The sequence below is a fragment of the Nicotiana tabacum genome, chromosome 6 (assembly GCF_000715075.1).
Source record: "Nicotiana tabacum cultivar K326 chromosome 6, ASM71507v2, whole genome shotgun sequence".
Taxonomy (NCBI): domain Eukaryota; kingdom Viridiplantae; phylum Streptophyta; class Magnoliopsida; order Solanales; family Solanaceae; genus Nicotiana; species Nicotiana tabacum.
This window is the reverse complement of record NC_134085.1, coordinates 209730228-209756404: the sequence shown is the minus strand read 5'-3', so window position 1 is coordinate 209756404 and position 26177 is coordinate 209730228. Positions and strand designations below refer to the sequence as shown.

The following is a 26177-nucleotide window of genomic DNA, read 5'->3' as shown; positions in this document are numbered from 1 at the left end:
GCGCGGCCAAGGTAGAAAGTTTGTAGTTTAGCGCGCCCAGTAGCGCGTCCAATAGCGCGGGCGCACACCTGGGCGATTTTTATTCTTCAACTTTTCACCTGTTCTTACCCCGTTTGATGGCCTTAGCACCTTCCCTTTGTCACCTGCATTGGTTAGCTCTTTCTAAAACACAAAATTAACACTACTACTATCGTTGGGTTGCCTCTCAACCAGCGCCTTATTTAATGTCGTGGCACGCCGGTTACAACAATTCAATGGGTTGCCTCCCATCTAGGGCCTGATTTAACGTTGCGGTACGACTCAACACGTTCTCAAGCATCCGTCAAGTCCACCGAGGTCTTGTGACGTGCAAAGTCACCACCCCAGTAATGTTTTATCCTTTGACCATTCACCAAGAAAGTACCAGTTGAACTCATATCCTGCAACTCCACAGCTCCATGAGGCTTCACACTTACCACAACAAAAGGGCCTGACCAATGAGATTTAAGCTTTCCTGGAAAAAACTTCAACCTCGAATTGAACAAAAGAACTTCTTGCCCTGGCTCAAACTCTCGATGTTGGATGTGCTTGTCATGCCACCTCTTAGTCTTCTCTTTATACAATTTGGCATTTTCATATGCGTGCAAATGAAACTCATCAAGCTCGTTGAGTTGCAACAACCTCTTCTTGCCAGCCAAGTCTCCATCCATATTCAGCTTTTTAATTGCCCAATAGGCCTTGTGTTCAAGTTCGACGGGCAAGTGACATGCCTTCCTATAAACTAACTTTTACGGAGAAGTACCTATGGGAGTTTTGTATGCAGTTCGATATGCCCACAATGCGTCGTCTAACTTCCCTGCCCAGTCTTTTCTATTTGCACTCATTGTTTTCTCAAGAATCCGCTTTACCTCTCTGTTTGACACTTCCACTTGACTGCTCGTCTGGGGGTGATAGGCAGTGGAAACTTTGTGTTTGACTCCGTACTTTGCAAGAACATTATTCAGCAGTTTATTGCAGAAATGCGTTCCTCCATCACTGATCAACACTCTGGGAGTTCCAAAGCGTGTGAAGATGTGCTTCTTAACAAAGCTTACCACCACCTTTGCATCATTAGTAGGAAGAGCAATGGCCTCCACCCACTTAGACATATAATCGACTGCCACCAAGATATACCTATGACTATTGGAGTACGGAAACGGTCCCATGAAGTCAATTCCCCAAACATCAAAAAGCTCCACTACCAGAATGTTTTGCAGCGGCATCTCATGCTTCTTTGTGATCATTCCACTTCTTTGGCACCTGTCACACATTTTAACAAAGGCGTGTGCATCCCTAAACAATTTTGGCCAATAGAAACTTGATTGTAGCACTTTCTGGGTGGTCTTGTCTCCACCATGATGACCTCCGTATGGCGAGGCGTGACAGCTATGACGTATGGCATTCATCTCCTCCTCAGGAACACATCTTCGCACCAACTGATCTGCACATAGCCTATATAAGAATGGCTCATCCCACATGTAAAGCCTCACATCATGCAGGAACCTTCTTCTATTATTGGGTGTCAATTCTGGTGGTGTCACCCTGCTTGCAATAAAGTTCACATAATCTGCATACCACGGGGTTGTGCTTGAGGTGATTGCCAATAACTGCTCATTAGGGAATGTTTCTTTGATTACACCCCCTTCAGCTACATGGTTCCGATTTTCTAATCTGGACAAGTGATCAGCCACTTGATTCTCTGTTCCTTTACGATCTTGGATCTCTAGGTTAAACTCTTGCAAGAGGAGGAACCACCGAATCCATCTCGGCTTAGCGTCTTTCTTCTCAAATAGGTATATGATAGCTGACTGATTTGTGTAGACGATGACTTTGGTCCCCACTAGATATGACCTGAACTTGTCAAACGCCCACACCACGGCAAGTAACTCTTTTTCAGTGATTGTGTAGTTCATCTGAGCTGGATTCAGAGTTTTGCTCGCATAGTAGATGGAGTGAAAGATTTTATTTCTCATTTGCCCCAAAACAGCTCCAATAGCCAAGTCACACGTATCGCACATCAACTCAAATGGCTGCTCCCAATCCGGAGCAATTATGATTGGTGCAGTCACCAACCTTCCCTTCAGATCCTCAAATGCCTTCAGACATGCAGCATCAAATTTGAAGGCGACATCCTTCTCAAGCAACCTGCACAAGGGAGAGGAAATTTTCGAGAAATCTTTAATGAAACGACGATAAAAACTTGCATGGCCCAAGAAACTTTGACAGATATCGGTGGGGGCAATTTTTCAATCGCTTCCACCTTTGCCTTGTCCACCTGCAAACCATCTTTGGATACCTTGTGCCCCAAAACTATACCTTCACGTACCATGAAATGGCACTTTTCCCAATTTAGCACCAAGTTAGTTTCTTCACACCTAGCAAGTACTTTATCAAAGTTCATCAAGCAGTTATCAAAAGAACATCCAAACACAGATTCCATGAACACTTCCACAAACCTCTCAACCATGTCAGTAAAAATAGCCATCATACATTTTTGAAAAGTCGTAGATGCATTACAAAGACCGAAGGGCATTCTCTTGAACGCATATGTGCCATAAGGACACGTAAATGTGGTTTTCTCTTGGTCCGCTGGGGCTATAGCAATCTGATTATACCCTGAGTAACCAGCTAAGAAGCATTAGTACTCCTGACCAGCTAATCTATCAAGCATTTGGTCAATAAAGGTGAGGAGAAAGTGGTCCTTCCGGGTGGCATTGTTCAATTTTCTATAATCAATGTAAATTCTCCACCCGGTGACAGTTCTTGTAGGGATTAAATCATTATTCTCATTAACTACTACAGTCATCCCCCCTTTCTTGGGTACACATTGAACTGGGCTTACCCATTTGCTGTCTGAGATAGGAAATACAATACTTGCATCAAGCCACTTAATCACTTCTTTTCTTACCACTTCTTTTATGATTGGATTGAGTCGGCGTTGTTGCTCTACATTGGGCTTGTGTCCGTCCTCCATGAGGATTTTGTGCATGCAAAAGGCTGGGCTAATGCCCTTAATGTCAGACATCGTCCACCCAAGTGCTCGTTTGTGCTCACATAGCACTCTCAACAGCTTTTCTTCCTGCAATTTAGACAAGTCCGAAGAAACAATAACAGGTAAAGTGTCAGAGTCACCCAAATAAGCATATTACAGGTGAGGTGGAAGAGGTTTAAGCTCCAATTTTGGGGCTTCCTCAATTGACGGCTTTGGAGGAGGTCCCTCTGGCCTATTCAAAGGCTCAAAGGGGTGTATCCCTTACATGTACGCACAAGATGTATCTAGGATGTGCATCATCTCCTCAACCTCCTCGTCAGCCCCCAGGCTATCAAGCAACATAAGTGCTTTCTCTAGAGAATCGTCTAGATATACACTCGAATAATGAATCTTCTCATCAGCCTCAACAACAGATATCATTGAGAGCTCCTCATAGTGGCGGGGAAGTTGGATTTCTTTGTAGACATTAAAAACTGCTTCTTCGTCATTTACCCTCAAAATCATCTTTCCCTCTCTCACTTTGATAATTGCATCACCAGTAGCTAAGAGAGGTCGCCCCAATATGATTGGAACCAGTTCATCAGCATCATAATTGAGGATAATGAAATCAGCAGGGAAGATGAATTTCCCAATCTGCAGCAACACATCTTCAATCACCCCTTCAGGGTGTGCTATCGATCTATCAGCCAACTGCAACATCATAGTAGTGGGCCTTGGAGCTCTCAGGCCAATTGTTTGAACAAAGACAGGGGCATCAGATTTATGCTCGCCCCCAAATCACAAATAGCATGACCCACATCAATATTACCAATGCGCACAGGAATCGTGAAGCTGCCAGGATCCTTAAGCTTTTGAGGGAGCTTATTTTGGACCCTTGAAGTGCACTCCTCAGTAAGTGTCATTGTCTCAAATTCAGTTAATCTTCTCTTGTGAGCCACTATATCTTTTATGTACTTAGCATACTTTGGAATTTCAAGAAGCACATCAACAAGTGGGATATTCAATTGAACCTGGCTCAACATAGAGAAAAATTTTGTGAACATGCGATCATCATTCTTTTTCTGCAATCTCTGGGGGAAAGGTGGTGGTGGCCTTGGGGCCTCCACTGGCTCTGGAATTTTAGCAACATTCTTTGGCTCGTGAGTCACTTTAGGGATCAACTCTCCCTCAGGTATGGGCTTGTCTTTCTTTTTCTTTGGCACTTCCTCTAGCTCCCTCCCGTTTCTAAGTGTAACTGCATTCACTTGAGGGTTCTTTTCTGTATCACTTGGGAGAGCGCATGCAGGTCTAGTGTTTTGATTTGTTGCTAACTGCCCCATTTGCCTCTCAAGATTTCTGAAGTCGGTCCTTAGTTATTGATTGTCAATCAACAACTTCTTTAGCAAATCATTGGTACTTTCTTCCATTTGTTGGGGTGGTCTGTGAGGCTGATTGAAACTCCCTTGGGGTCTATGCTGATTCTGATTCTGCTGATTTCCACCCCATGAGAAGTTGGGATAATTCCTCCAATTTGGATTGTAAGAATTCTCGTATTGTGCATGCTGATTCGGTGGACCTCTGTTCTGTTGCCCCACATAATAGATGGATTCTAGATTTGTGGGGCACATATCACTCATATGACTGTCGCCACAGAGTTCGCATAAAATAGTCATTTGTTGTACATGTTGCATTGTCTGTGGTTGCTGCATTGTCATCCTAGTCATCTGATTGGCCAGCTTTGCAATATCGGCTCTCATGGCTGACACTTCGTCGAGCTCAAGTAACCCAACTGATTTTTGCTTAACAACCTTTCGTGAATCACCATCACCTTGCCAGTTATTATCATTAGCAGTGAAGTTATTCAGTAAGATTTGAATTTCACTGTACGGTCTGGCCATGCAACTACCCCCACAAGTTGAATCAAGATTCATCTTTGAAGCATCATCTAACCCATCTACAAAAGTGTGACCCAATACCTCGTCCGTCTGGCAATGATGAGGACAGTCTCTGAGTATCTTCTTGTACCTTTCCCATGCTTGATGAATGTCTCGCTAGCTCGTTGTTCAAACCCAAGAATTTGACTCCTCAATATCTTTGTTTTCTTAGTGGGGAAAAACTTGATTAAGAATTTCCTTGCCAGATCATCCCAAGTGCGGATTGAATTCGCTGGCTCCTTATTCAACCACTCCTTAGCTTCCCCGATCAGTGAAAAGGGGAAAAGTGTCAGCCTGACATAGTCCTTGGAAACGTTCAGATAATTGTAAGTGTCCGTAATTTCCAAGAAATTTTGAATGTGCCTCTGCGGGTCTTCATGAGGTAAGCCCACAAATAGCCATGTGGATTGGATCAGCTGCACCATGTATTGTTTTAGCTCAAAGGGCCCAGTGATATCAGGCTTCACAATAGCCTGAGTCATATTATCCAGACTGGGCCTTGCGGCTTCGATCACCGTGCGTTCCTCATTACCTGTCATCTCAATTAGCTGTGGTTGAACTACGATGTCCAACTCTCTTTCAATTCTAGTTCTAGCGTCCACCTCCCTCCTCAATCTGTGAAGTGTTCGTTCAATTTCGGGATTAAGAGGAAGAACATTGTTTGCGCTTCTACTTCTTCGCATTCAAGAAAAGAAAACTTGTATTGGCACAAACAAAGTGAACTGAAAATTAAAACTTGAATAAATAAATAATAAAAGCTCAACTCAGTCAAGTAGCTAATTTCTAAGTCTTCGGCAACGGTGCCAAAAATTTGTTGCGACCAAAAATACTCACGGAAGTGCACGTGATCGTCAAGTAATAGAGTAGTGAGTAGAGTATCGTTCCCACGAAGACTTATGATTTACTGTTGACTAATTCAAACTCAATTAATTTGTCTATCCAAGAGGTTTTTCACAAAATAGAGATGTAATTGTTTTACTACCTAAACTACCAAGCAATAATCTAACTAGAGCAATTAACCAAACAAATAACAATTTCGAGTAACAAACAGTAGGAGAGGATATTCCAGGGTCACGGGCTAGTTAACAATCGTGTTATGTTCTTAGCTTAAACTGACTAATCGATTTACCTGGATTGTTGATTGACAGAGTTAATGTTACTCATAAGAATCTGTCGAGTTCTTACTCGCCTATTCAAGTTAACTCAATGCTTATATGTCTATGGAATTAAGATTAACAAGAATGCATTTACAATTCCTGTATTTCAACCAAGCAAGGCAATTGGGTATATGTCTATCCCAATTGCTAATCCATTCCCCGAGGCCCGGGTTCAAGAACTTGCCCTATTTAATTCTATATGCAATCTAAAGTTCCCACTTTCGAGTTCAACTAAAAATTCGTAGATAGTATTTCACTGGTAGCTACTCAGCAAAATAATTAAAAGCAGAATTAAATAAACAACCCAATATGATAAACCAACTTTGTCAAATTGAACTTCAAACAACAATATTCATGTTTCACCTATGACCCTAGAACAATGGGTTTTAGCTACTCATGCTAGTGTTCATCACAAATAGATTCGATTTCATCCCAAATAGCAAAAACCAAGAGAAGAAAAGAAGAACTTGATGGTCAAATCTCCTCCTTGCCTCTTGTCTCTCTATTTCTTGCACTAGACTATGAAAAACCTCCTACCTCTTCCTTGGGCGAGCTTGACTTTATATAGGTTAAGTGAGTGTTCCTCCAGATTTCCAATTCTGCCCCTAAATAACTCTTCCCGGATTTTGGACTAGCGCGACCGCGCACCTGGACGCGCATCTGGCCGCGCTAATTGGCTGAGATTCTGTCATGGACGCGCTAAAAGTAGCGCGGTCGCGCACCTGGGCGCACATGTCCAGTTCTGTGTTTCATCACTTCTGTTCCTCGTCTTCAAGCGTACTCAACTCTGAGGGGTCTTTCTTGCTCCAAAATGGTTCCAATCACAACTGTTTAAGGCATCACTTAGGCTCCTCATCCTGCAATATATACAATTCACAATTAGAGCCTATTTTTCATCAATTAACCATATTATGATATTGGAATATAATCAAGTGGGAGCATAAACAATCGCCAAATTACGTAGATTTAACCTATTATCACTTCCTATAAGTAATCATCTTTTAAGAGAAATCTTTTATATTATCATCTAACACGAGAGATTAAAAAAATCCTCAAATGTACCACGTTCAATTACAACTAATCAACTGCTACAAAATATACATAAACAAACAGAATATAGCATAGAAAGTCAATGGAATACCAGGCTGAAACAAGCAATAGCAAACTTTGCCTTCACACCTAATCGTGCCATCAAACATCTCCCATTCATCAGTTTTGTAGAGCAGAGGAATTCAGCATGATTTCCGACACCTATGCCACATCAAGCGACGCCTCGTATGTCGATGATCGTGGCATAATCAGAGTCACCTTCGTCCACTGTTGGAGCATTGAAAAAGACGTAAAATCACGCCTGTCATTATCCAGCGAAATCTCTATTAAAATTGAAGTCCCTTCATCAGAATCTGCTCAACACATCGCCAGCAATGAAGATCTCTTAACTGAATTATTACTGCACTTGCCCCCAAAATCTCTACTTCGTTTCCAGACAGTCTCAAAACACTGGCTTTCCATTATTAGCAGTCCCCAATTTCGTCGCCTTCACACTCGTATGAATGCCCGGTCCTCTGCCTCTACTATTGGTTTGTTCTTGTGCCGAAACCCCGCTTACAATTTTCTTTCTTTGCATGAAGAAGATTTCTCCACAATGAGTATGATGAATGAAAGATTCTCCAGTATACGTGATGGTAAAATATTTTATGGTATGAATTCTTGCAACGGACTATTTTGCCTAGATTTTAAACTGAGTGATGGGAGAAGGGAGTTTTACATTTACAATCTCATCACTGGTGAAAATAGGTTCATTCCACTACCAGAAACAATCAACGAACCCGACTTAGTAAGAACTATGAATTTAGCTTTTGATCCTGAAAAATCAGGTGATTACGATGTTGTTTGTGTTTGGTTGTCTGTGTCTGAGAATCAACTTCGGTTCTCAGTATATTCATCAGGTACTGGAAATTGGAGGCATTCTAATGAATATTATGATTGTAATGAATATGGAGGCGCGGATTTATGCTTCTATTATGGTGTTTTTTGGAATGGAGCTGTTCATTGGGTTAGTCAAACAGGCCCCTTTTTGTGCTTTGAAGTTGGAAATTGTAGCTTCAGACAAATGCCTACTCCTCCAATTCCTGAAGAACAGTGGCACAGAAATATTGAATACTTTGGGGAATGTGGAGGGCACTTGCATCTTATTCATCATAATGATAATCAAAGTACAGAATTTGATATTTTGGAACTGGAAGTTAACTACTCTGGGTGGTTTGTTAAGTACCATGTTAACTTGGAGTTTTTACCTAATTTGCACCCTGTTATGGTGAATCAAGAAACGAATCCACCAGAAGAATATGCCTATACGAACGTGTTTTCGATGATTTGTTTTCATGATGATGAGAAAGATAAGGCAAGGCTATTGTTATCGCTTCCTGGAAAAATCATTTTGTATAACATGAACGATGGGAAGATCGAAGAGTTAGCGGATGTGAAGCCTGCTAGTTTCAGGCTTTTCATTGATGGAGCTCGCTATGATGGCTTTGAAATGTACAAACATGTTGAAACTTTGGCTCGTGTTTGATTGAGTTTCTCTTCTCTGTATCATTGCAATGCAACGGACACATTTGAGTTTCTCTTCTTTCATCTATTTTATGCTCCTTGATTACATTTCAATGTATTTGTAACAAAACCTATGGATTTCGTTGGCTTGTTAGCAACTTCTTGCAAAAAGAGAATATCTCCACCCCAAAATTAAAACAACAATATAAAAGCTAGAATGTTGGAATGCTAAATGTTGAACAACAAAAATATCCTCAAAATATTGACAGACTTTTATACCCTTCACATTTGAATTATTTCTTCAAACAAAAACATTAAAATGTGGGATAAAACTGTAACATCTAGTGCCTAAAATTTAGTTGCTCGACAAGATTATCCATGGGAATATCTGTTTTGGCTCCGTTTATCACGTCTAACAGCTCGTACCTAGGAGTTATATCAGAACTATGAATCAAAAAACATAGGCAAACGTATAAGTGTATTTTAGCTTCCACATAAACAGTTTAGGTCCATAGCACCAATTTACTCAGTCCTTTTTTAACTTTCATAAATAACTGACTACTAGAAAGAAAAGACAGGAAGTTGAATTCTTACCTGGTTATTTGCAAGGTCTTTTGGTCCTATTTCAATCCAAAGAGGAACCCCCTTCATTTCCCAATGAGAATATTTATAGTTGTCTCTGAAGTCTGCCTCAGCACGAATACCTGATTCATTCAACCTCTTAACGGTAGCAGCACAGGCATCAAAGATCCCTTGAGTATTTGCATCCTTGTATGGCACAGGAATAACAATTACTTGATGAGCTCCTGGATACCTCAACTGTAGTCGTGAAGAGCCCACCGGCAAACTTCTCAAGCTCACTTTTCTTTCCCTTACCGACGGGAACAGCTAAAAATTATTCATATATACGTCTATACAATTCAAGATTTCAAGAACCTGAACCAAAGATAGTCCCAAGATCAGCATTAGTGAAAAAGACCATAATTGTATAAGCAAAAATAGTCTATGAACTTGAACAGAGAAGTAGGAACCTTAGCAGCAAGTCTTTTCTGGGCCAAATCAAGGCACCTTAGTGCCAAGCAACTAATTCTCACAAAAGCTTTTCCACTAATTTGCTCAGATTTATTCACCAATAATACAAGATAAGAAGACTATTAGAAGAAATCGACAGCAAATGGAGAAGGATAAGCCAAAGAGAAACATAAAGTAGTCTCCACTGATGTTTAAGTAGCAGGTAAAGAAATACAGGTCTCAACATACTTTATCCACAAGGACAATAGAGTATCAACGTAGAAGGCAGCTGTCTGCAAGTGTTGGAACAGAATTCTGAAACTAGTCTTATGGTTGACCTGACCCAAAATTTAACACCAGTTCCAATGTAGCAAAAAATACATGAAAGTAGCTTATTTGTAAGTTGTGATACTGACCCCTATTACTCTAAAGTAATACTTCATATCCGTACTAAGAATGTTCCATAGTTCAATCGAGTAATTCTACTTTTTATATACAGATTGATCACTCCCTTTCCTTTATGCAATCATACAAATAATTTCACTTTCTAAGAAAGCTACAATCTGACACATTCTTCATTTTAATATAATTTTCACCAATTTAACCCTAATAAAAGAGCAAAATCTGATTTATCCACATTCTCCATTTGAAACTGAATACACATTTTCAATTTTTTCTTATTTGCACCAAGTTCAAATAAGACAAAACATAGATGCAGGATTATTTCAAAATATCTTTGGCTGAAGCGGGGCAGAAATTGAAGCGGGAAGACCATATGACTCATATATTATCTCCCAATCCTTCCAACGGCCTAAGCTATTAACACATTGTATGAGGTAAATAAATGCCAAAGCTCATAAACAGCCCAATTGCAGATCAATCAATGAGAAGAAAACTCCCTCCCTCCTTCCTTCCCTCCCTCCCTCCCTCCGACCGAAAAAAGCAAAATGCCATGTTCCTTAAGTTCGTTGCTTTGACGTCAGTATCATCTTCATTTCATGGAGACAGGCACCGAGATCATCTCATGTCAAGACAGGTTAGCAGGTCAGTCCTTGTAATTTGGAGTAAATGCTAAGTTGTTAGCGCCTTCTAGTTCTGTCTTGATATAAAAATCAACTATAATTCTTCCCACAAAACCAACAACAATTAAGAAAAAAAATTCTTTTAGATGGTCAATATTAACACTGGAAAGACTAACTTGACATCATAAAGCAAATATAACACACAGAAAGACTGAATTGGAAGATTCACTGTAAAACGATCTTACAGAGTTACTATATTGCTATCTGCATCAAATGCAATCAAATTAGGCACTATACTAAGGTATTTAGATGCAGCTCAATAAGAGGTTCAGTTTTTGTCTTCAAATAACTTTAGTTGCTGATATGCACTGTTTAATTTTTGTTTTAAAAGAACTTTAGTTGCTGATATGCATACTCCAAGAATATCTGAATACCTCGGTACCTGCCTCCTCCTTTGTTGCCAAAGCAATGTGTCCTTCTTGCCAAAGAAACTCACGACTCCTGAATAAGGAACATAAGCAAATCATTACCACACATCCCGAAGGCCTCAAAAGAATTTAGGATTAAAATGGAGTTTTTGTCATCTAAGCTGCAAACATTTGCTGCACTTGAATCACATTAACATGCTCACAAAGGAAAGGCAAAAGGATGTAAGACAAAAATAAACTCAAAAGGGCACCTGATGAAGGGGGTAGGGTTGCTAAACTCCCATCGTACAACATTGCACCACTGGTTGAGTCTCAAGGGCAAGTCATGATGTCCCCTTATCCACTTAGAGAAGTAAGGATACATCACTGTTTCACTAGTTGGTCGAATTGCAATGGGTACTTCCAAATCAGACTCACCAGATTTCGTAACCCAAGCAACCTGAAGAATGATATAAACCCATTATGGGCATAATAATAATACGTCTATAACACAATTCAGTCCCCATATTTTGTAACTGTTAGAATAATTATGTAAATAGAAGTAAATAACCCTAATTCCATATGTATTAGGAGTAGGGCATGTTATGTATATATATATAGGGCTCATTTTATCATGCTTAACATATGAGAATAATATCAATAATATTCCTCCCGTGTATTCTCACATGGTATTAGAGCTTTAGTGAGAAACCTATCGTTGTGCATCATTCCAGCGGCTTCCGGGAAGAAAGACCTCGTCGCCGTGCAATTTTCCGGTGACTTAGAAGGCTGCCCGTAATCACATCAATTTCTGTTGGTGTGTGCAAAAAACCAACACCACCACAAGACTCCTCAGGCTCCGGCGACCAAACCCCATTAAACCCCACCGGAAAATGCATGTACACGCGCCGGAAAAGGAAGAAATTTTCCGGCGAGATCTGACTCGCACGCCCCACGCGCCGGCGCGTGAGCAGTGTTCCGGCCATATTCTAAAAAACTTTCAATTGGACAACAGGATCACCTTCTGATAGACGTTCTACTTCTGGATATTGTGTCTTAGTAGGAGGAAATTCGGTATCTTGGAAGAGCAAGAAACAGAATGTGGTTGCTCAGTCTAGTGCAGAAGCGGAATATCGAGCAATGGCAATAGCGACATGTGAGCTAATTTGGATAAAACAGTTGCTCAAGGAGTTGAAATTTGGCGAGATTAGTCAGATGGGACTTGTGTGTGATAATCAAGTTGCTCTTCATATTGCGTCAAATCCAGTGTTCCATGAGAGAACTAAACACATTGAGATTGTCTGTCACTTTGTTAGGGAAAAGATACTCTCGGGAGATATTGCTATAAAGTTTGTGAAGTCGAATGATCAGCTTGCAGATATTTTCACCAAGTCCCTCACTGGTCCTCGTATTAACTACATATGTAACAAGCTCGGTACATATGATTTATATGCACCAGCTTGAGCAGGAGTGTTAGAATAGTTATGTAAATAGTAGTAAATAATCATAATCTCATATGTATTAGGAGTAGGACATGTTATGTGTGTGTATATATATAGGGCTCATTGTATCATGTTTAACATATGAGAATAATATCAATAATATTTTCTCCCGTGCATTCTCACAGTAACAAAACCACTCTGAAGAATGATCACAGCCCATGGTGAGCATAGTTATCAAAATTGAAAGGAACAATACATTGCACAAGTGATGATACCAACTTAACACCATGATATGATACTTGATACCACAATGAAGTTATTACTATCACCACAAAACTAAAGATAACTCAAAAAAATTCCTCACTTCTCAGAATCCTACGCGGCCCAACTTCATGACGACTTTCTAAAATTATAATGATGAAATTTAAAAAAAGAAAGGCAAAACCCCGTCACTATTAAGCGCTATAATCAGCAATATGCGGCATGAGTAACAGAAGAAAATTTTTCCTATTGTAGATACTTTTGAAAGCTTCAGGAAACTTAAGCAATCAAGGTACAAAAGCGGGAAAGTAAGAAAAATGTGGAGTAAACATTTATTTAGAAGACATTATACTAGCTTCTAATATGCTTCACAGGCTAAAAGCAGAAAAACTTGACACTATAAGGCTTAAGTTAAAAAAGTGCCAAGTCTCCCCTCAGGAGCAAATCCCTCTATGTGGTCCTTTTCCTTTTGTAGAACAGCAGGGGACACAAACAAAGAAAAGTAAAGAGTTCTTTATCTTCATTTTCTTAATTTCAGCATCAAAAAACACCTGCACATACAGAGCTATGAATCCATTGTAAATGTCCTCAATTAATAAGCAGCAGGAGAAAAGGAAATCATTTCATGGTCAAGCTTACTTGCAATATCTCCCAGATAGACACTGCCCATGGGGCGTAGAATATAACAGCCAGATATGTCGTAGTACTTGATCATTTCACCATTAACGACAACCTATGTTCATATGTTTAAGTTAAAATTTTCATATATGATGTGAAGGAACCCATATATATAAAAAAGAATACATAAACCATCTATATAGAGAGCAGAAATTTAAACAAAATGTATCAGAGAAACAGATGAAAACAGCTATTGAAGAAGCGTGCATGGGTTAAGCTCATGTCACGGGTTTGAATCTTTACTGGCCATGGTAGCAAGCTTCCAAATTAAGGATATGCCGTACCAATAGCCAAGATAGCTGCTTCATAAATGAAATTTCAACGATCAACCCGTGAAATGACAATTATCAGCTATTTTTCTTTTCTTATTTATTTGATCAGCACCCAAAGAAACTACCCCCGCCCCCCTTTCTCTCTTTGTTATTTTAAAGAGAAATCAAAACTTATATCCCAATGTTCCCCCAACATTTGCCCTCCAAACTACTTTAATTCTTCTTTTCTTAATACTGCATTAGACCAACATTTATTATAAGGTAGCACACACAAAAAAAGAAATACACAAACCTGCTAGCCGCAACAATAGAAATAGCTAATGCAGGAAAACAAGGTTCCAATAAGGTGCTATACAAGAAGTTAATTTTTCCATATATGTAGGCAGATGAATAAAAGATATAGCACTTTGATATGCACAAAGATACAACTAATAAAATCGGTCTACTACGTAAGAAGACTAGATTAGAACCTGAATATCTTTTATCCTGATATTAGTATGAACAGCAATATAAATGGTGCATCTGACAAATGTGGGCGTACAGAGAAGCATTACATAAACAAAACAGACTAAAATTACAATTTCAACAAAATGATCTTCCACTAACACTTGCCAAAATTCTACATCAATGATAGAAATCTAATAGAAATCAAAACATTATTCTCAAAAGTGTAGTCCACGTAGCAAGGTGCAAGAAAATGGTGGTTCAGTAGCAATCAGCCAGCCAAGTCCAGAAAGTTGATGAAGAAAACTCTGCTGAACATCTTCCTTTATAAACCCCTGCAGGCAGAGCAGTCACAGCCGTCAATTTACAAATGAAAGCAGTTTCGAATGGTCATATACAAGAAATTTGCAATGTGAGAAAAAGTGTTTTACGTTAATCAGAAGGAACACTGACTAAAAAAATGAAAATACAAAGAATCATGCAAAGCTATATTAGCTGAGTGTCTTAACAAAAAATGCTTCAAAACCCATGAAATGTGAACAGGAAACAAATGCATATCTCGAGCAATTATCCTGTTATATTGTTTTCCCCCTGGGAGAAGAATTGTGAGTCATAAAATGACTTTTCACGGCTCAAAATATAATTTTACAATTAAATGTAAGTAGATTTCATCTGCAAATGACAAACATCTCAAGTGCAGTTCGCCTAGGCAGCTGTGGCCTGTGGATGGCGTTTGCAACAGACGTGAAGCTCCATACATGGCACACATCACAAAACTTGAAAGACAAAGGAAAGCAAGCAATGCCAAAAGGATGGCAACAGATGCAAGATCCTATCTTCAAGTTTGAGATAAGCAATACCTACGTTTTTCCCCTTTTACACCCTTCTTATAAATGGGGAGTGTCAAAGCTTCACTCATTAAAAGCTTCCCAATATTCCCTCCAAATCCATGTGCATATGCTATAAAATGTTGTTTATATTAGAAAGGTTAAGTAGAAAGCTTTCTACTGACTGAATGTATCACTTTCATTTGCTCTAAAATTTTCTACAAGGACTTAATTTCCCCAATATTTTCATGCTCTACTATTAAGCTTGTGCACGATTCGAGTGAGACAAAAGGATTATGTCGGTCAGCTAAAGAAAACAGCTGAGTGCACAGATCTTCTTTCCCAATATATCCTTTTTCTTTTGCTCAGTGGTGTGGATGACAATTAGATGGCATTTTTGGAGAATCTCTTTATCCGGTGTCTAGTTTTGTCCTTGGACCCCATGCTTTATGTTGCCTCTAATATTTTAGAGTACAACGATGAACAAGATAATCCTTTCTTAGTCTTATTCCACAACATGAGTAACCCATGATCTTCAGTAAGAAAAACTAGGAAAATGTACACTTCCTTCCAAGAACAGAAAGCTCCTAGCCTCCTTTTTTTAGCTTGCCAGATACCCATGACCTTGTCCTCACCATACCTTTCAGCTTCATATTCCTTTGGGCCCTGTAGTTCTCCACTCTCCATGCACCACTCAGCTTTTGGCCCTTGGTGAATCCAGAACAAGAGCACCGACGACAGACTAGTATGTCTAATATCCCGTACATCCAATGAGCAGTGAACTAGGACGAGAAATGGCTAATGTTCACCAGAATCATTTTAGTCATTTTGTGAACGAATGCTAGTTCTAAGATAGAAAGATTGAACAAATAGACTACACAGTGCTTGCATTTCTCCATGTGTCACATCCCTTCATTTAATGAAATGCCCGCGAGATCCTAAACTCTGAAGCTGGTATATTTAAATTTGGAATAACAACACAGCAAAGATAAGAGAATCGAAACACTTGCATACATTGTATCTCAACTCAAGGAACTTATCTAAATTCAGCACTTATACATGAATTCCACGTATCGTTAGTAAATGTGGTTACTTCTGATGTTTACACCTGAGCTCTTCCCTTTTGTAAAGGGTAAAGTGCAATGGACATCAACTTCTTAAATCATTGTCTTATAAACCAAACGAAAGAAAGCGTCAATTCCAATCAGATAAAATTGCCCTTCAGTCATCACTACGTAAAGTACACCCAATGACAAGGCACTAGAGTAGTTCAGTGATCAAACAACCTGCAAACATTGCACACATTTAGGTCTTATCTGCATTATGATTTTAGTATTTGACTCCTTTTAGCCCCACCTTTTGTTACGTTAGATATGCACATGCATATTTAAACGGAGACAACCCTTTGGCAAGCTTATTTGACTCAAGATAACCTTAGCAAAAGAGGCATTCAACTAGAAAAGGCCTATGACAAAGTCCTGAGGGAGGTCCTGCGGAGATGTTTGGAGGCTAAAGGTGTACCTGCTGCTTACATTAGGGCGATTAAGGACATGTATGATGGAGCTAAGATCCGGGTGAGGACAGTGGGAGGGGACCCGGACCACTTTCCGATCATGATGGGGTTGCACCAAGGGTCGGCATTCAGCTCTTTTTTGTTTGCCCCGGCAATGGACGTATTGACGCACCATATCCAAGGGGAGGTGCCTTGGAGCATGCTATTTGCAAACGGCATTATATTGATTGACGAGATGCGAGGCAGTGTTAACGCGAGGTAAGATATGTGGAGGCAGACTCTGGAATCTAAACGTTTCAAGTTGAGTAGGACTAAGACAGAATACTTAGAGTGTAAGTTCGGTGGGGCGACTCAGGGAGGGGAGGGGAGGCTGGATTCACAATTCATCCCTAGGAGAGTAAGTTTTAAATACCTTAGGTCAATTTTATAGGGGAATAAGGAGATCGATGAAGATGTCATACATCGTATTGGGGTGGGATGGATGAAATGGAGACTTTCTTCCGGTGTTTTGTGTGATAAAAAGGTGTCAGCAGACTATAGAGTGGTGGTCAGGCCAACTATGGTGCATGGGGTTGAGTGTTGGCCAGTCAAAAGCTCTCCTGTCTAAAAGATAAAGGTAGCAAACATGAGGATGTTGAGATGGATGTACAGGCACACAGGGTTAGATAAGGTTAGGATGAAGTTATTTGGGACAAGGTGGGTGTGGCCCCTATTGAGGATAAGATGCGGGAAGCGAGGCTTAGATGATTTGGACATGTAAGGAGGGGGAGCACAGACGCCCCGGTCAAGAGGTGTGAGAGATTGTCACTGGGGGCCTGAGGAGTGGTAGAGGTATGACGAAGACGAATCAAGGAGAGATGATTAGGCAAGACATGATGCGACTTCAGCTGACAAGACATGACCCTTGATAGGAAGGCGTGAAGGACTGAAGGTCGAGGATTAGGGTAGCAGGTTAGTTAGTTTAGTGTTCTCCATGTTCATACCGGTAGTATTAGAACGTACTTTCGTATTCTATAGGTATTAGATTTCTATGACTACCTGTCGTTTCTTTCATTTCGGTCATCTTACTATTTGGTTGTTATTTATGTTGCTTTTACACGGCTTCTCGTTGTTGTGCTTGTTATTCTCTTCATTAATATAGTGTTTATGCTTTTCTGAGCCGAAGGTCTATTAAAAATAGCCTCTCTATCTCCACAAGGTAGAGGTAATGATGTGTACACACTGCCCTCCCCAGACCCCTCTATGTGGGATTATACTGGTGTTTGCTGTTATTTTTGTTGTTGCATTCAACTGTGCAATACTTGTTACATGGGCCCGTAGAAAGCAGAGAATGTCTTCCATTTTTTCTCCTTTGTAAAGTAGAAGAGATATTTGGAGCATGTTCTGGTGTATTTTTGGGGTACGGTGGATAATGCCCTACAATATTAGAGATGCTATGCAAGCTGGGGGCTGAAGAGAGTTGGGAAAGCCATCAAGAATATCTGGAAAATGGTTCCTGCATGCTTGTTTTTGGTGTACCTGGACAGAGAGAAACCATAGATGCTTTGATGGAATCTCAACTTCCAATCACTCTTTAAAGGTTAGGTGTCTTTTAAATTTTTTTTGTTGGAGGAACTTATACAATGTAAATACGATCGAATATATCATAGATTTTGTTAGCTCCCTAAGCTTTACCTAGTCTCATCCTACTGGACCTAATTTCCCTTTGTAATCATTTGCATCCTCTGGATACTTATTGTTAAAGTGTGTGACCATCTCATCTAAAAGATTAAGTTGTTAGAGAACACAATTTTTATTTACTTAATTATGTCTTCAACACGGTCCCTCATGTGCGGGCTTGATTCTTTTTTATGAGCCTAGCACATGAAAATTCTTTTTGATATTAGGTGGCGGTGAGACTCGAACCTATGACCTCATCTAAAAGTTTAAGCTGTTAGAAAGCACACACTTTTTATTTACTTAATTATGTCTTCAATAACAACAACATACCCAGTATTATCCCACACCGTGGGGTCTGGGGAGGGTAATGTGTACGCAGACCTTACACCTACCTTGTGAGGATAAAAGGCGGTTTCCAATAGACCCTCGGCTCAGGAAAAAAACAATAGAAGAAGAAATTGGTGTCGCCCCAATGCCAATTTCTTCATACTTATCAATGAAATTTCTTACTTCATTTTAAAAAACCATGATAACTTCATTCACGTACAAAAAAATTGGAGATTGTTCGCTAACATGAGTCAATCAACTTCCTAGACAATTAGTTATAATTTTCACCCATCTTAAATAAGCAAAAATAAACCTTGTGCACAGAAGGTAGAGCAAACCGGAACTCCTCACGGTAAGCCACCCATATGCAACAATGCGCTCTAAGCAGTTGAAGCTTATTACGAAGCCAACTCTTTTGCACTGAGCTAAATGTAATCTTTTCTACACATCATAGCAAAAATTAGTTAACTTAAGTTCTCAAGTTTCTTTCTCTTTCTGTTTTGCCCTCATTGAGGGAAATAACTATCTCCGCAAATTTTTCATCAGCAATCAATTCATGTCATTTAGCATGTGATTAACATAAAAGCAGCTTGCTCCGTTCCCAACAAGATCCATTTAGAGCGATGCAATCTTTCCTACACTATCATAGCACAAATTAGTCAGCTACAAGTTCTCAAGTTGCTATTTTTCTACTTTTTCGAATGCCCTCCTTGATGAATAGAAATTCTAGTCAATATCAGCAATCAATTCATGTCACCTAGCTTGTGCTTATCATAACACCAGCTTGCTATCTCCCCAACACGGTCCACCATTGGCACCAATAAAATCCACAACATTCTTAGTCTTCCAGTAACATTTCCTTACTTTAAACATCACAAACGATACCTACACCCTCAATCCCAAACTAGTGGGTTCAGCTATATCAAAGGCAGATCTAGGATTTAAACTTGATGGATTTGACCTTTAAATCTTTTAGCATTGAACTCATTGCACTTTTAAAATTATGGGTTCAGATATAACATTTATTGAAAATTTAGTAGGTATACACATGTATATATTTATATTCCATGTCGAAAATATTGGGTTTGGATGAACTTATAACCGAACAGCTACATCTGCCGCGAGCCTGTATGAATCCTCTATATCTATTTCACTCCAAGTCGAAAATCATTCCTTCTTTGTTTTTCATACCTGACTTTCTTGATGAGGATGGATTTGAGCTTACGCGCGAGGTCTTGAGAACGGAGTTTACGTTCAAGGAGCTTACGAGCCAAGACACGCTTCTCCGAGTTCTTGATGTGGTGAAGCTGTTCACGCTTTATGAGGCGTTCCATTCCGCTGGACTGCATTTTCCTCTGCATCAAGAACAGTGCTTGGTCTAAGTTGTTGTTCCGCACCTTCACCCGTATGCCCCGCCATTGCTGTAGCTGCTGCTCCCAACTTAGTGGGTTCAACAAGGCTACGTTCGGTCGATTGAAGATGGTGGATACATGCTTCGCCACGGAGCTCATCATTTCTTAGGGTTTCTCGATTTGTTTGATCCTGAAATGCAATTGGGAACCAGGGTTAACGAGAATAAACAAACTACATAAAAAAATAGTGTAGAAACGTTGAAACTGTCAAACTACATCCATCATTTGCTTTTTGTACAGAGACATCAGACTATATTCGACTACTGTAAGATTAATGTTTCAGCAGCTTAAATTGTACAAGGAAGCATAGAACATGTTTTAAGAGATAGTGAAACGTACAAAACAAATAAAGCTGCAAAAATCTAAAATTACAAGGCCTTCTAAATAGTAACAAAATAGAAGAACAAAAGAAGTTGGGATTTGAGAAGAGAAAATGCGACCCATAAGACTAACCTTGGCTGAAAAGAGATGTTGCGATTTGGGGGCGGCGTGGGAGAGTGTCAGGCTTTGACTCAGAATGAATATTGGAGCAGGGAACTTAACCCCTTAGGGGTCGTTTGGCAGGAGAAGGTATTAGAAAAAAATAATGCAAACATTTAGCTCCATGCATTACTAATATCTTGTTTGGTAGTATATTTTTTTAACCTGTGTATAACTAATATTTGTATAATTATACATCATACTTTGTTTACCCTAAAATTTGAGTAACAATTAAATTTATATTGTGGTCTTAAAGATATGTGATTTAGTTCAATACCAATTGATAAACAAGGAATCCAAAGTATAAATTAAAGAATGAAGTAAGTCAAATCAGTGTGCAAGTCAAGTCTGTTTATTTATTAACCACTTTCTCTGTCACCCTTATCACGGAAAATACCTCTGATCCGTTCAAACCCAACACCATTCATCTGTTTCATTATGCTCTTACATTAACATGTACTGAACCTTTGTGTTTCTCATGAATCCCAAAGCACATCAATTGTCATCCACTCAGTGCGCATGTTGTTCTTTCCTGATTTAAATCACTGGCCTTGGCCTTGAGGTCTATTGCTCCATCGCTTGCCATGATAACTTTGATTTTGGATTGGAAGATCCTGTTTGTCACTGGTTTAACACCTTTTATCAATCCCACCACAGAAAATACATTTGATCCATTAACCTAAAACTCTCTATCTGTTGCATCATTCATGAATTGATATGTACCAAACCTTTGTATTTCACGATCCCAAAGCATGTTGATTGTTACTAGCTCAGTGCGCTTGTTGTTCTTTCCTGACTTATGACACTGTGATGTGCTAGCCAGATCCCGTTTTGTGCAATTGGGAAGCTGGTGGTGAAGTTTGAAGTCATTTCTTACTTGTTTTGACCAAACAGACTCAGGAAGAGGAAGTAAACAAAACAAAAGGAACAAAGTAAAGGATACAGGAAAAAGATGATTCCTAACAAGAAAGCTACAAAGTAGAAACCTATCAGATGTGGATACCACCTCTAATGACCATGACATGCAACTGTGGCATATTCTATCACGCAACCCTAATGTTCAACTCTTGTTGTACCTTGTCGCCGTGAAACTGGGCCTCAATGCTCCGATTATCTAATCCGGTTCATGATCCTTATTCGAATTGTAGTGCCCGAAGGGTTTTCACCATCAAGCCTCTCTCATTTCGTTCTTTCTCTCAACTTACAGTCGCCTCAAGGTGCCCGTGAGGGTTTTCACCAATAAGACTCTCTCATTTTCATTATTTTTTTGCTTGGACCAGAGTGTTACCCCTGATATGAATTACCTCTCCTTGCTTGATTTGGCATCTCTCGAAGACTGATCGGAAGGTCTTTCTTTGGGCCATAACGTGGGCTTTTGGATAGGGTTAAAAAGAAAGGGTATCAAAAGGCTCAAAGCAACTCATTTGGGTTCAAGATTACAACTTTCGGAATCAGATTTTTTACAAGAACCACAACTTCTTGCTTTGGGACTTTTGAATTTTTATTTTTGATGGGACCGAACCATGAGACTGCTTACGTATTCTTAAAAGGAATCAGGTCGAACGTAGTTCATGTCATATGAATTGCTCTATTGTTGTGATTTTTCTTTTCTCTTTCTCTTTTCTTTTCTTTCTTCCTTTTTCTCTTTTTGTTGTTTTGCTATTTTTTCTTTCTTCTTTTCCTCTTTTTTTCTTTTTTCTTTTTTCAATTTTCATCTTTTCTTTTCTCTCTTTTCCTCTACTTATCTTTTGCGCTTGCGTTTCTGATCTTTGCTACTGATTCCAAAACAGGAGTACGAAAGGAAGTAAATAAGGCTCAAAGGGGTAACGAAAGATAAAGTGTTTAGATAGCAGAACAAAATGCCTTCGTCATTCCAATCTTCAAAACATGCCAAGTACAAACCATAATTAAACAAACCAAGGAAAACATTTGTAACATCTTTTGATTGTACCAGACTTGATAACCATATCCACACATTCGCCTTCTATATCTGTTAAATACAAAGCACCATTGGACAACACTCTCAGTCTCATTACCACGAACGACTCCTGTCAATTTGGGCAAACTTGCCTTGAGCTTCAATCTGATGCGGCATAATGCATTTCAATAGGGTTTCTTTATGTTCTATCCGCCCCAGTTTCACACAATTCGGGCTTGAAGTGATCTCAAAATGCCTTTACTTATTTTCCTCAAATGTCCCTATCATCCTCAAAATTGTTTCATTCATTACTTCATGACTAAACTAACTTTTTAAGACCAGGCTGAGAGTTACGCATGCATGTCATGTTACTAGAGTCAACAGGAAAAGAACTATAAAAGAAAAAGGAACTAAACAAAAATGACTAAAAATAACAAAAAACAGAAAATTGCATTAGACAGGTGGTGGAAGGGTTTGAACAACGAAAAAACTAGCTAAACTGGGGTTGCAAACCTAAAACAAACCTAGACAACACTAAACGATCTACTATGACTAAACAAACTAGGCAAAATAAAAGGATAGAAGGGTTTGAGTCACAAGACAATATCCGGATTACAACCCTAAAATAACCCCGACAACAGAAATGACAACTGCACAAACCACCTTTCTGTGCTGAATTGTCAACAACAAACTTGTTAGTGATTAGAGCTTAACAGATTAGGCAACTGCACATTTGGGGAATGAATGCACCTAAGCAGTTAACCATTTCTATTATGCATTTGATCGGTTGCTTGCGTCATCCCGACTTTTCCTTATTTCCATTTGCAAGTTCTTCTCCTTTCTTTTCACTCATGCCTTTCTATGCTTGATTTCTCTTTTATCCTCTCATTTCTCTCTCTTGTTTTGCCATTGTTTCCTACTCATAGTTTCTTATTTTTCTCTTTTTTCTTTTCTTGTTGTTTTTTTCTTTGTTTGTCCTCTCTTTTTTCTCTTCTTTTATCTCTTTTTTTCTTTTGGTTATGGTCGAATCATATGGAGATTGCTTACGTATCACGACCTCGCATGAATCAGACCGAGCGTAGTTCTGGGGGATAAGTGTAAAAATAAAATAACAAAACATTTTTGGGATTTCAAGTTTTTTCCATAAAATAAAACAGTTTTGAATACAACCACTCGTTCTACCAAATTATAAAACTAACAGACTCAAAAGGGGAAGTAAACAGACTCCGACTCAAAACAAAACCAACAGACTCTGACAGAAAAGTGAAAACAATAGACTCGAAAACCAAATAACAGACTCCAAGAAAATACAGACTCGCAACAGACTAACAAACTCCAACGAAAATCATGAATACATTAATTCCTCAAATGATCCCGGGGCACATGAGACATCATTCGGTCTCGCCACGGGCCTATATGCAAGATCCCTTTGAAGACTCTCCAAATCACTCATTATCTATCAGACAAATGTTATCATGGCCGCGAATAAAGTGGTGCGAGTCATATCCTCACATGCTTAGCATTTCACAACAATGTAGTCGGCAATGGCTCTGACCCGCTCTTGGATTCTACCCTTTTCCTGAAGCAGACGCCCGACCTGTTGATTCCGGGCTTCTAACATCTGAGTATCATGGAGATGTTGATTTTGCAACTATTGCATTTCTTCCTCCGTCCGAGCCATCAAATCATAATAGTGTTCCCTATCAGCTTTAAAGTCCTTGGCCTGCTTGGCTGCCTTATTCTCGAGGGTAGTCATTTTTCTCTCCAGGCTGGTGATTGTCCCTTCATACTTTCTTTTCATTTGTCGCACAAACTGTGCCTGCCCTTTTGTATTTTCCGCCAATTGAGCTCGGACTTTTGCCAGACTAGCCTCAGACTTTTCTAGGTCATATTGACACTCAAGGGCTTTCTTTTTCAGACTGCTTATGAGCCTTTCATCCGCTTGGCTTCTTTCCGGGTTTCGAGCAGCTATTTTCAACTTCCGGATTTGAGATTTGAGGGCTTCATTTTACTAAGTTAACTTCTTTTTCTCGCCTTCATCTGCGGCGGCTTGCAACCCATTCTCAAACTGAAGGTCCATGACTTGCTTTTCCAGCCTGCGTATGGTGGCTTGGTATTCATTTTCTTTGGTCAACCAGTCCCATTGCACCTATACTCCATTGGTAAATTGTTGGACATGGGGTTTCTTTGCGGGCCTTTCGGGCTCCTGATGAACTCAGGATCTTTTACCATGCCACGCAGTGCAACTAGGCTCCACCTCGCCTCTAGATAGATCTCGTACTTGAGTTCTAGGCTCTAAGAATCTGCACTGGTGCCAAATTCGACGCACTTTTTCTTCCGGAAAAGCAGATTTTGGTTCCAACTCAATAACCCGCCGACTCAAATTCTCATTGTGTGGGATGGTCTAGTATCGGCCTAACTGACGTAGAATTCGGTGCAGAGCATAAAGCTGGATACTACGAAAACCCATCAACAGCAGAAAACATACCTCAGCCGACATATAAATTACTTCACTGACCGAGAGCCACCCGAATGTCCATTCGATCTTATTTGCAGTCAAAGATCTCAAATGAGCATGCCATGTTTCCGTACCATCCGGGAACTCATAACCCTCTACCCGCTTTTCATGTTTTTCAATGCACTCGAGGCCAGTCATACCACAATTCAAGTATCCAGGACGGTGGCAAAGGTGTTCCTCCATCCATAATTTTAACAGCATATTGCACCCTTCAAAGAACTTTTCCCCTTCTCGACAAAGGGTCACAACTCGGTAAATTTCTGCCAAGATCATCGGCACTATGGTCCTATTTGCCTTTTTCATCATAAAGTCGGCTATCTCCACGAGTCCCAACTCTATGTTCCCGTCTTTTCTAGGGCAAATAAAAGTACCTAGGAACGCCATTATAAAAGCTAATCCTCTCCGAGCTTCCCACTTGTCTTGGTTTCCCGCGTGAGTAAGATTGGTATCTAGCGTCTCGAAGCTACGGGAATTCCCGTAACGTCGGTACAAAAAGTAGAAGGTACAGAATCCTTTGGCCAAATTTCCATCTCGGATGTCCCGACTGATGCTTAACAGGTCCAAAAATTTGTGAGGGTTTACTATTCTCGGTGCTACCGGGTATTGATTTCTAAGATTCCCCTTGAAACCGGCGTAGCCTGCTATCTCTTCCAGTGTAGAAGTTAACTCGAAATCAGCAAAGTGAATACATTATGTGTTGGGTCCCAAAATGGTATTAAGGCCTTAATTATGTCCTTTCTTGGCATAACTTTCAAGAGCCCGACAAGACCGCCCAATTCTTTTGTCACAATTTTTCTGGTATCTTCTCCCAAATCATGCCACCACATATGTAGCTCCAAAGGATCTCTTCACAGACTGAGAAAGGTTCATTTGAGTTGTGCTCATCCTGCACATTTATTAGGGTGATTTTAATTAAAAGAAAATTATGACTCATTTTGACTCAAGAAAAATGACTATTTTTTTTCAAAATTTCACAAAAATATCCCGCTTTGCCAATACGACCTTTCAGCACTTCGAAAACGAAGATTTTAAAACTGTGTCGGCTAACCAGCCAAAGCCTTTAAAAATGACTAAAGGTGGCTATTCATGCAAAAACGGCCTTCCGGCGCCCTTTTGAGGACATTCGGCTATTTTAGACAAGAATGACATCATCTTACTTATTTGTAATAAAATTAAAAATTTTGTTCTTTTTGGGCTATTTTTGCAAAAAGGAAGTTGGACCTTATGGGGGTTGCCTACGTATCTCACACCCTGTGAGAATCAAACTGGCGTAGTTCAGGCAAATAAAATAAAACCAACTCTTTTTCAAAACAAAACCTTTTCTTTTCTTTTTTTCATTTTTCTCAAAAAATT

At 39.7% G+C, this 26177-nt stretch overlaps 2 protein-coding genes and 1 long non-coding RNA gene across 6 annotated transcripts in view; 2 read left to right on the top strand and 1 right to left on the bottom strand.

Annotated features, from left to right (window-relative positions):
• LOC107816823 (uncharacterized) overlaps positions 1 to 26177 on the top strand; it is a 160385-nt gene that overhangs the window by 7945 nt on the left and 126263 nt on the right. The window lies entirely within an intron of this gene.
• On the bottom strand, positions 6476 to 20495 carry LOC107815020 (uncharacterized). 4 transcript variants are annotated; one of them, XR_012711161.1, is made up of 7 exons: positions 20362 to 20495; positions 19688 to 20038; positions 13416 to 14505; positions 11346 to 11533; positions 9665 to 11167; positions 9228 to 9569; positions 8812 to 9059 (listed from the first exon to the last, which is right to left on the bottom strand). It is a non-coding gene; the product is annotated as an uncharacterized LOC107815020 (long non-coding RNA). The 4 variants fall into 4 exon arrangements; XR_012711162.1 differs by having other exon boundaries at positions 11101 to 11167; XR_012711163.1 differs by lacking the exon at positions 8812 to 9059 and adding an exon at positions 6476 to 6937 and having other exon boundaries at positions 9228 to 11167.
• On the top strand, positions 7222 to 8721 carry LOC107815011 (F-box protein At5g07610-like). Its single transcript, XM_016640520.2, has one exon. It carries the CDS (start codon positions 7318 to 7320, stop codon positions 8653 to 8655), a length of 1338 nt encoding a protein of 445 aa, XP_016496006.2. The 5' UTR covers positions 7222 to 7317; the 3' UTR covers positions 8656 to 8721.